The 11860-nt window shown below is 36.4% G+C and overlaps 1 protein-coding gene across 1 annotated transcript; it reads left to right on the plus strand.

Moving 5' to 3' along the window:
• The first annotated feature begins 1396 nt into the window (after positions 1–1396).
• Positions 1397–11085, plus strand: MDAR4 (monodehydroascorbate reductase 4). The gene is made up of 7 exons (XM_008797699.5): positions 1397–1736; positions 4464–4515; positions 5326–5406; positions 6891–7009; positions 7173–7392; positions 7524–7642; positions 9898–11085. The coding sequence occupies exons 1-7, from the start codon at positions 1617–1619 to the stop codon at positions 10603–10605; spliced, it is 1419 nt and encodes a 472-aa protein (XP_008795921.3). The 5' UTR covers positions 1397–1616; the 3' UTR covers positions 10606–11085.
• The last annotated feature ends 775 nt before the right edge of the window (positions 11086–11860 follow it).

Consider the following 11860-nt stretch of genomic DNA (forward strand, 5'->3'; position numbering starts at 1 on the left):
CCTGAACCGGTGGCTCACTGGTGCTATCCAAGGTGATGACGACAATCATGAGACCGGAAGAGGGAGGAGGAGAAGGATTAGAGTCCGTTACCTTGAGTCTAGCAAGGATATTTGCTATCTTTCCTGACGAAAAAAGGGTTTTCACATTGCGAGGAATTCAGAGGGACAAGAAATCCGCTATTGGTAAGGGTTCGATGGTGGAGTGCCTACGGAGAGATAGAAAGGTGTTTATAGGGAGATACCAAAAGTTTCGCTGGAATCTGACATGCCTTAGATCTCCATTTTTCGCTCGAAGTAAGTAAGGAGAGAAATGAGAGAAAACTTCCATTAGGAGTCTTCCTCCCGGTCGTGCATGCAAAGCATGCATGAAACTAGTCTGGGTCACCTCATGTTGGTTCAGCCGGCTAGATGAATCGGTTTATTACAATCAACTGTAGGCAATTAACTGTATTTTACATTCACTATTCAATTTTAAGCATATTTAATGTTGATAATACTGGAGATTACTTATTAAATTTTGTCATGGTATCATGTTTGCCAAAGAGAATCCATAATAGAACTATACATTTAAATAAAGTAAAAATAAAATTTAGGTATTTTTAAAATTTGAAAAATTACATCATATAAATGAAACTCATGTTTTGAATACCTTACTATTAAAACCTCTCAAACGTAATCGATAACATGATGGTTTATAACAAAAGTGATGCTGCCCTAATTTTATTTCCATATCACCATAGAGAAGAATGGACGCTCAATTTTTATCAGTCTTCCTTTCTTCTCAACTTCTAGCTTAAGAGTCCTTCCAATAAAGATGGGTAGACATTTTTTTTTCTTTTTTTTTAATGTATAAATAATTCACTTTAGCCAATTATGTAATAGCCATTGCATGATGGGGCACTGAACTTTAGACAATGCATGGGCCATTATCTGGCCTTTGTAGAAGTCTTACGATGTTCTTTAATATTTATGCAAACTCATCTTATTGGCCAAAACTTGCATATGCCTCCATTTATCATAAGGCTAAAAGCTTAAAAAGAATGCTCATCCATTGGTCTAACTCTAATATTTTTTTAATATATTTAACCATTTCTTTATAGGATAAAATATTATACTTTATCTACTGTTAAATTATAGTCTTTAAACAAACTATTTGCATGTGCTGTTTTTTTGTTCAATCTACTTAGCTGTTTTTTTTTCATTTTATTGGGTAAATGTCTCATAGACTTTCAAATTTCTGTATGAAAGGATGAATTTGTATTTATTTTGTTAGAGCATTTTAATAAAACAAGGTTACTATCAAAATTAAAAAGAAAAAGGGGTTTATTTGCATTACTCTTGTGAGAGCATTTGGTTTGCTCATGCCTTATATGGTGCATAATGATATGAAACAACTAGAATGACAAAATGCAATAGAAAGAATGGGATTTGAACGTGGACAACAAAATCTCTATATGCAATATTAATTTAAAAATGATAGTTATTGGTTTGATCGTCTTCTTTACGCGTTAAAAGACATCTCCCGAGTCCAAATAAATACCCCTCCTCCCATATCCGTTCGCTTGGTAGCCGAGGGCGAGAGGGCGAGAGGGCGAGAGAAGAGAGAGCCCACCGAGATGGGGAGAGCCTTCGTCTACGTGATCCTCGGCGGAGGAGTCGCCGCCGGATACGCGGCGCTCGAGTTCGTCCGGCTAGGAATCTCCCACGGCGAGCTCTGCATCATCTCCGAGGAAACCGTCAGCTCCCCTCGTTCCATCTCTTCCCGATTCTATTCATTTTCTCATTACATCAGCTGTTCGATCCTTGAAATTGTTCTACTTTGATGTCTTTACTGGGTTTCTGATTGATTTTGATCTATTTAACGGTGAATCTACCAATAAGCTTGGATTTTTTTTTTTATTTGCTGTTTGGAATTTGGTGAACTGAATTACTTGAGAAGTTGATGATTGTGAAGGGTTTTGGTGGGAGATTTTGGATTTAAGGAAAATGGGAACTTTTCTTTGATGTGTTCGATGGGAATTGAATCTACTCAACAGTTGCTCGAACACCTGATAGCTTAGGTTTCTGTCTGCTTTTCTGGATTTGGTGAACGTAGGCTTGTTGAGAATTTGATATTTGAAGGGTTTTGTTGTGAGATTCTTGATTTAGGGAAATAAACTTTTGTGGATATATTGTGAGGTTAATGTACAATTGCTTTCCGGGACGCGGATATGTTTGATTTTGTTCCCTTGATAATTGGGTGATCGAGTTGGAAATCTAGAGTTGCTGCTTTTGATTGGACGAACTTTATCTGGGATGAGGAATAATGATTTATCTCTTCTTTCCTTTTCGTTTTTCTTTCTTGAGGTTTTTGGATAACGGTGTGGACATAATAACAGTGATTTCTGACATTGTAATAATGATGCGGATTTTAATATGCGTAGTATGTAATTCTTTTGGGTTCTCAATAAAAATTGGTGAGATGTTATACTTTTGGTAAAAAGATGAACAGTTAAGAGAATTAAGTAGTTGATTAGAGTATGATGTTCGATAAACTGTTGGTTTTCTAATCACAGAGACATTGCACAATATCACATTTTTAAATTGCTGAGAGATTGAGATGGTGTATCAATGTGGCAGTGACATCCTACTTTAAGCATTCTAGTCATCACAAAATGCTACATGAGGATCTCTATTGTTGCTTTGGAAAGCTGAGCTGGATTTGTTTGGTAAAAAGTAGGCTAATCTTAAAGATTTAGGGACTGTTATAAAGCTGTAATACAAACTTTTCAATTATACCGTTCTTTCTTTCTTGCTTGCTTTTTATTTCTTTTTAAATATATCATTTCTTACAAGTTCTTTTCTTTACCATTTCTTTTTTGAAGGGGGTAAGCTGGGGGAAGCTGAGATACAGTAATTTTGTTCCCCCCCCCCCCCCAAGATGGTAGAATTTACTTGTTTATTGTTTTAGATTGTGATTCAGTAAAATGTTTTTATGTTTATAAAGAGAGAAAATGATAAAAGCATCGAAGACCATGTGGTTGATCGAGCTAACTACCATGGTTGATACTGTCATGTTAACATTTATTGGTTACCACTGCAGGAAAAGCTTGGAAGGCCTAGCTGTGACATTAGATTTGCGACTGTGATTCTGACCAAGTGTTTCATCCTAATACAAAAATTTTTATGTTCTATTTTTCACTTTTGTGGCTCCTTGGGAAATAACATGATCTGGTCCTTTCCAAAGGTTTCGAATAATCATCAGCGTTATTTTGGCTTAACTTAGTTGGGAAGCATTCTAGTTTTGGGGTTCAAATTCAAGCAGATTAAGAATTTTCTGGTTGAACCTTCACAATTTAGAATTTATGTTTTTAATCAGTTCAAGTTAGTTGGAGCTTATGTACCTACTTTAAACTGAACCTCTTTTTTTTCTTTCTTCTCTCTTTTTTGTGGTAGGGCCAGATCCAATCTTTTGCTACCCATAACAAACTTCTTAAAAGCTAGTTAAAAGTTAAAACTCTTAGGTAATTGATCCTTTTGCTGGCCAACTTCTTTAATTCTATGCCTAATGCAGGAAGAATATGTAATTCTGGGTTAAAGCACTGCCCCAATATATCCAGCATCATCTTTTTATTAATATTTGTTTATTCATCTTCAAAGTCTCTCTTGTATCATGTGGCGGCTGTCTTTTGTGCTTTGGCTAACCAGGAAGCAATGCTTTGCTAAATTCATTTCATATTCAATGAAGCAGGCAAATGCTGTATGCCCAAACTGAATTAACCCACTAAACATTTAGATCAGATTTTGCATCTAGTTTTATTCGGTGTGGGAAGTATGACTTTCTACAGGCATATTGGTTTGGAGCAATTAAGTAAACATAGTCCACTGCCATGCTAATGTTCCTTAACCAATTTTTTTTCAAAATCTGTGCATATCATGAAACCAAAAACTCTTTCTCAGTCCAACAATGAAATTGCGTAATAAATAATTAATGTGTGTAAATATATTTGTAAGCCATCTAGTTGATTGATGGTCCCGGAACTAGCCAACCTAGCAATCCTAGAATATTTGTTGAGGTTCAGTTCATGCTTAACTGTTTATAGCATGGTTCGCTTCTCATACCGGGCATACTATACCATGTCGGTACCAAAAGGAGACTTAGTACAAGGGGCATACTGAGTCTTGGTATGCTGAACTGACACTTCTACTGGGCATATCGACACTAAACCAGCATGGTACCAGTGTGGAGTTTTGTACCGAGATGACGAGCCTTGGTTTACAGTATTGAGTCATGAAACTATTTTTATATTCTCACTTGAATCTCTTGTGAAGTCATATGTCCTAGTATATTAACTTGTATCTAAACTATGCTTCACTTAAATTATTGTAGTGACTATATAACTGAAATTCTGAAACTAAACATGCTCTTAGGTGTGTTTTTTGACATGGGATGTTCTTGATGAAATTCTGCATGTTGCATGCAGGTTGCACCTTATGAACGACCTGCTCTAAGCAAAGGATTTTTACTTCCAGAAGGTATCATTCAATTGGTTCAGGCTGGTTACTATTAATGAAAATTGACATGCTGTAAAACATATATAAATGATTTAATTTATTCCCTCCTATCAAATGCATATGCCTCTCATCCACCAAACTGAGCATCCTCTCTCCTTTCTTTCCCTAATCACACCATCATCAATTTCTCTTACTTCTTTTAAATTTTCTCTTCACCCTGTCTTGTTACACCTTCATTTGGTTTCATCTGGTGATGATCATAGTTTAAAAAATCAGCAAGCCCATTCTGAAGTTCAACTCAAATCTGAGCATCTATCCCTGACTTGAAACTTACAACAATTGATCTGAGACTCAGCTTTCTTGTGAAGTCAGAAGCTCGATCATGTTCTAAACCAACTCAAGTGGCTCGGCTGAGTCTTTGACACTTTGATTGTTGTCCAACATTTTCTAATTATATTTCCTTAATATATTCTTTGTTCAATTCTTGCATATTATCTAGTTGTTGAGTATGCTATTACTTCGAAATCAAGACTACATTAGGTTGATTTGCTGTATTGAGTGAAGAATTGTTCTATCTAAAAATTGAACTGTAGCGGTGTAGACTTTCTTCTATCTGCCTACCAAGGCATGAACTATATGTTTCAAATGGCACTCAGCATGAATCACCATCCAATCTGCTTAGTATTGATTGATAGCATTAACTCCCTTTCTTCATATTTCCTGTGGCAAAGTTTACTTCATTGCTAAAGCATTTATACCATATAATATGATCTTCTAAGTTAAATTCTGTCTTCATACATGGACTTGACATTATGCTATGTTTATCTGCAGATCCTGCACGTCTTCCATCCTTTCATACTTGTGTAGGCGCCAATGAGGAGAGGTTGACACCAAAATGGTATAGGGAGCATGGTAAATTCTTGTTTTCCCCTATATCTTCAATTCTAGTTGCTGTTTCTTTCATTTGGCATATTTCTTTAGTTACAATTTTTTTCTAGATACTTTAATTTCCATGTATGCAAATCAACTTCGCTAACAGAAAACAACATGCAGAATATACTCATTAGTGAAAAGAATATTTTATTGATAATATATTAATATGTCTGAGACATCTGATAGTGCTGTATCATGCCTATGGTTTGTTTTACATATAAGCATGTAATTATATAAACATCCAAATCACTAAGAAATAAAATTAGGATTTGTAAGAGCTGAAGTGGGCTATGTTTATTTTACTTCATGTTACTATAGCAGGTAATGCTTTAGTGCATTGGAATTCTTGCATGATTAACAGATCTTTAAATCCAAGGTTACAAACCTGAATCTACCCAACTCATCACCTTATGTTTTTAGAGAACAACATCAATTATATTCTAATCTTCTATATTCTCTAGTCATAGCAGCTTTTTTACCATTAATGGAGTTAATGTACAATTCTAAACATTTCTTCAATTATATCTTTTGTTAGTATACACTTAATTATATCTTCAATTCTATATTTTTTCCTCAAGTGTTCAATGCTCCAGTAGTGACATTAACAATGGCTACGTAGAAGCAGTTCGGTTAGGATGCAGTGGCTAGGATGAGCTTATCTTTTTGAGTTCTATTTGCTTTGATAATCCACAGATAAATGATTTCCTTCTATGCCATACAATATATGTGAAATTAGCTTGCCTTTCTTGTCTTCTTATTTTGGATTATCTGCCCATATTGCACACGTTTGGTCAAAAACTACATTTATTTAAATTTGAGCTATCTAATGTTTTGTTGTGGTCAGGGCCAAAGGTTTGGGCACACCGATTAGTAATTGTAGGGTCAGAAAAGCATGGATCCTATACATCAAACAGAATTTGGTTTGAAGGGTTTGATGAACCTGAGGATTCACAACTTGTATCAACTGTGGAATCTTATTCTTAATAAACATTTGAAGAAACAATGTTGAATGAAAGCTATTATTTGATATACCCATAACGCTTATCTATTGCCATTCCCATGCCTGTCATGGGCTGGCACAATGCATACTGTTCCATGCCAAGTCATGCTGTTTGTATGGCAGGCTGTGGCCAAAAAAATGGATTGATGCCATCCTGTACTGGTTCATGCCTCTGGGTGCTGGACCAGCACAAACTGGCATGGACTGATACAGACTGGCAGAGACTGGTGTGATGGCAGAGACTGTACCGGTTCATTGTACCTTTAACCTCTGTCCACATTAAGTTTATACGTGCCAACTCTTATACATTGTCAACTTCCAATATTTGCGTTAGCTTTCAGCATCTTTTTCTTTTTTGCTATGACTCATATTACACCTGCCAACTCGCAATATTTATTAATAGCATCATCCCTTTTTCATTACTAGGAGATCCTAAATGCAAATTGTGGTCTTGCTTTTCTAGGCATTGAACTAGTTCTTGGAACTAAGGTAAAATCTGCTGATGTGAGGCGGAAGACATTGCTTACAGCAACTGGGGAGACTATCAGTTACAAGATTCTCATTATCGCAACAGGTGCTCGGGTACTGAATCTAATTTCTTTCTTGCATAATTAAATTCTTATGCATTTTGATACTATAGGACACTTTTTTTTGCTATACGTATTCTGAGAGACTTTAAAATCCAAAATTTAATTAATATGATGAGAGCCATTTGCTGAGCTATAATGCAAATATTGCCTTGTAGGCTTTAAAGATAGAAGAATTTGGAGTGAGGGGATCTGATGCAGAAAATGTCTGCTATTTACGCAATTTGGCTGATGCGAGTAGGCTGGTGGACGTAATGCACTCTTGTACCGGTGGAAATGCTGTTGTCATTGGTGGTGGGTACATAGGCATGGAATGCACGGCAGCTTTGGTTAAACATCGAATAAAAGTAACTTGGGTGTTCCCTGAGAAACATTGCAGTAAGTATTTGATATTTTGCTGTATATTATATTATATTATATTGTAGTTCCACCATCAGTTTTATAAGGATGTATCCTATGCAAGTCTGAGTAGTTCGTGTAATCTGATAGAATCGCAATTATGTTTACAGTGGGTCGTCTATTTACGCCAAAGATTGCTGCATTTTACGAAGACTATTACAAGTCAAGGGGAGTTAATTTCATTAAAGGAACAGTTCTGGCATCATTTGAAAATGACTCGGGGGGGAAGGTAATGCCTCATTCTTTTAATCATCGAAGATGTGACTAGTTAAACTTTACAGTTTGAGAATGTTTGTGTATCCTGATCCTGTAATAAACAGAATGATGAATGATGATCAACATCCAGTGCCACACTAGCCACAAGATCTCAGTATGATGTGCTTATCTTTTGGTTGCTCCTGGTATTTGAAGAGCTGGTCAAACATATCATACAAAATCCATTATAAAATGCAGTTTTGCCAGACTTGAAACCTAGTTTCTACATTGGTTTTGAGGTTGAGACCTCAACATGATCCAAAGAATCAGAAATTAGGTTATGGTGAGGCTAGAAAAAGTTGAACGCTATGCAGGTCCTCCTGAAACATTTCAGCTTATTGCAAATGATGATAGAAAAGGTGATTTTCATTATAAATATTAATAAATATTCGATATATAAAGGTGTGAATATTCTTAACACAATACAATAGACATGATGAATGAAAGACTTGCTTATAATTTTATATTGAGGATGGCAGAAAGTTTGAAGCTGCATAATGTTTACATATAAATTTGTTTATGTATACAATCTTATGAATGTAGTTAGCTATTAACTTCTTGGATGACAGCTCCAGGTGAGCAATAATATGCATAATCTGAGCACTATTTACGATATTATTTAGCAAAATATTATTGTTTTATTTTTAGAAGATATGTTCTCAATTGTTTAATTAGAAAATTGGAAATATTATGTTTAAAGCTTTTTAGAGCACAATACTCCAATTGCTTTTATAATATTATGTATTTAGGCTGTGTTGATTCAGTAATAAAAGATAGCAGGCCTTGGCACAACAGTAAGATTGCTTCACTGTGATCTACATATCATGAGTTCGAAACACAGAGCCTCTCCTCATGTACATTTGAGCCTCCCCAAACTCTGCAATGGCAGGAGCCTTGTGCGCTGGGACATCCTTTTTTGGTTTAAAAAATAGAAAAAATAGGAATAGTAGAAGTTATACACATGGGAAAGTTGTGCCATGAGCTATGCCAATTTTTGTCCAGCTCCACTTTTGAATAGAAAAGGTGCCATTTGGGAATACCTTTTGAATGATGATTTCTTTGCCCAGAAAAAAATAAAAAGTTGGCCTGTGCCAAGAAATACCTTATGACATCTCCCCCTTGAAATAGTTAATGACTGCAATAAGCAAGTTTGGCCAGCATAACTATTCCTAAATTATTCCTCCTTTCCAAATACTGTTTGGCAGGCATAAGGCTTGTTACGTTATGCACAAACTAAACACAACCTTATGCCCCACTTGGTCTTTGGCCACTTCATCCCCAGTTTATCCAAGGATAAGTTTCCAAACAAGCTAATAAAGCCCTGGTCTCAATGAGACCCATAAGACCCTCACATAACTGCAGACTTGGCCTTATATAGACCTAAGATCCTCTGGTCGCTGACCAGACCTAGGTCTCAGTGGGGGAGGCTGTTTTTTTTTTTTAATTTAATTGAGAGAAAAATTATACTACTCTCCATCGCATCTCCCATGTCCTTCAGCTCGCTTATTCATTGAGTAATATGATATAATGTTATGTAATATTATGCCATTATATTACTATTATTATTACTATTATTATTATTATTATTATTATTATTATTATTATAGCATACAATACAGTGACAATTTGATATTATAATATTATATTGTTACAGCATGCATCATTGTCATAAATTGTATTGTTGTAATATTACAGTATGTCTATTAGCAAAATAATACTGTGATTATTAATATCATATGCTATAAAATATCATCATCATCAGCAGCAGCAATACTTGAATTTAATTTCATCCCTTCCTCATGAACTTCCCAAAGACACAAGTTCAGATAGGATAGTGGGGTTAGCAAGGGCATAACTTATTCACTTTCTAAAAACGTACCTTTTCAAACCCCAACAAGCAATCAAACAGCATGTTTTAAAACCTCCTCAGCATCCAAACACAGAACAGATTTGGGACTCAGAAAACCAGGTTTCATTCATACCGCCTCGTTTTATTTCTCTAAAACCAGGTCTCAGTTTAAAGGCCGTTCCAAATGGGGCCCTAAGGTTTTTATATTTTGAGGTTTTCTTTTTAAACTAAAATTATTTTTCCCCCCTTGAAACAGGGAATAGTTTGTCAAGAGTGGGCATGGTCTAGGGTGAGATCTTCCAATCAATTTGCATTGGAGCACCTGCACAATTTAACATCTCTGACAGGCAGTAATCTTTATCTGATTGGTCCTGTTTCAGGTGACAGCAGTGGTCCTTAAAGATGGCAGACGTCTACCTGCTGACATGGTTGTGGTTGGCATTGGGATCCGTGCAAACACCGGCCTATTTGAAGGTCAACTGAATATAGAGAAAGGTGGGATTAAGGTGAACGGACGAATGCAAACTAGCAACAGTTCTGTGTATGCTGTAGGTGATGTTGCTGCATTCCCTGTCAAACTCTTCGGCAATGATATCCGCCGACTTGAGCATGTCGACTCTGCACGAAAGACCGCAAAGCATGCAGTGGCTGCCATCATGGCGCCTCAGAAAACTGGTGACCTTGACTATCTACCATTCTTCTACTCTAGAGTCTTCACACTCTCTTGGCAGTTTTATGGAGATAACGTAGGTGAAGTTGCCCACTATGGTGATTTTTCTAGTGGGAGGTTTGGTGCGTATTGGGTCGACAAGGACCGGATGGTGGGAGCTTTCCTTGAGAGTGGAAGCAGAGAGGAGTATGAGGCGATAGCAGAAGCTGTTAGGCTCAAGGTGACTGTCAAAGACATGACTCAGCTTGAAAGAGATGGCCTTGAATTTGCTTTTCAGATAAGCCAGCAGGCAATGCCAGAGATCGGGGTTATTGTGGAAAGGCCGATGTATGCATGGCATGCCACAGCCGGTGTTGCTGTAGCTCTGTCCATTTCTGCATTTGCTTACTGGTATGGAAGGCGGCGCAGGATTTGGTGACAACGAGAAAAAAAAAAATTATGGAAAGAACTAGTGCAGTATCTATATAATGAATTAGAGCCAACACTAGCGTCACCACAGCAGGTGAAAAGTGATTGAATGCAGAGAGAAGCTTTGTCGTAGCATGATTTTTACTAATGAAAAAAATATTATGAAAAGAATGGGTGCAGTATCTATAGTAATGAATCAGAGCCAACAATGGCATCACAACAAGTGAAAAAGTGTTTGAAGGGAGACAGAAGCTTCATTGCATGCAGTATGACCAATGAAAACTTCTTAAAAGAGCCGGCACGAATTGAGACCCTTGGTGATCACTGTACATCATCTTGTATAGCATCCTGGGTGCTGCAAAATCTTCTTGTCTGCTACATATACATATACGTTACGCTCTCGTTGGTTGTTCTGAATCATACATATACTTATTGTGAACTGATTTCTATCTGCCTTCTAGATTTGTAGCAGCTTATATTATTCATCTGATTTGTTGGTTGCGGCTATTGTACTCATTGAATTATATACACGGAAAGGGAGACGTCAATTGATTAATTTCGCATTTTTTTGAAAAGGGAGGGGGGCTCCACTCTACCCAGCTGCTCAGGTGCAGGCAGGATTCGAACTCAGGCTGTTATCAAGTTGACCAGTTGCAGCCACATTGCAGTTGGCAAAGATGAAATGGTCAATTTGATCCCCTAGGGAGGAAGATGGATGCACTGAGGTTTTGCTTTTCCCAGAATATGTGCTTTCGGAACATTGATTATTTTTTAATGCATTTGAAGAAAACTTCTGTATGTTGCTTTGCTCTATGGATCTGGATGGCTGCAAGTACTTGAAACGCACAAATTTAAGATGGAAAAATACATAATTATGATGGAAAAATTTAAAAAAATAGATCTTAACTCTCAAAGTCAAAAGAGACAAAAGAGGAATAATATACAAATTGATACATCTGAAGCGTGGTTTAAGATGTATTTTTATTTTTCTTTTCAGCAATAGATTAGAGGGGACAATAATCTCTCCACCATGTTGAGTTATGCTTAATACACCTAGCTCCCATGACAACCCAGGCCGACCTCGATGAAACTTTTTATCGTTTTACATTTTTCTTTATCAAGCAATTTCATCGATATTTTGTCAAGACGCATTATAACCGGTCTGTTGCCATACTTCTATAATTTTTAATCATATTCTTTTTCTTAATTATTATCTAATGGTATTCTAAAGATGATGCCTTTAACATTACCATTTCAACTGTTTC

Source organism: Phoenix dactylifera, chromosome 15 (assembly GCF_051530095.1).
Source record: "Phoenix dactylifera cultivar Ajwa chromosome 15, Ajwa_hap1_PhDact_Kaust_v1.1, whole genome shotgun sequence".
Lineage (NCBI taxonomy): Eukaryota > Viridiplantae > Streptophyta > Magnoliopsida > Arecales > Arecaceae > Phoenix > Phoenix dactylifera.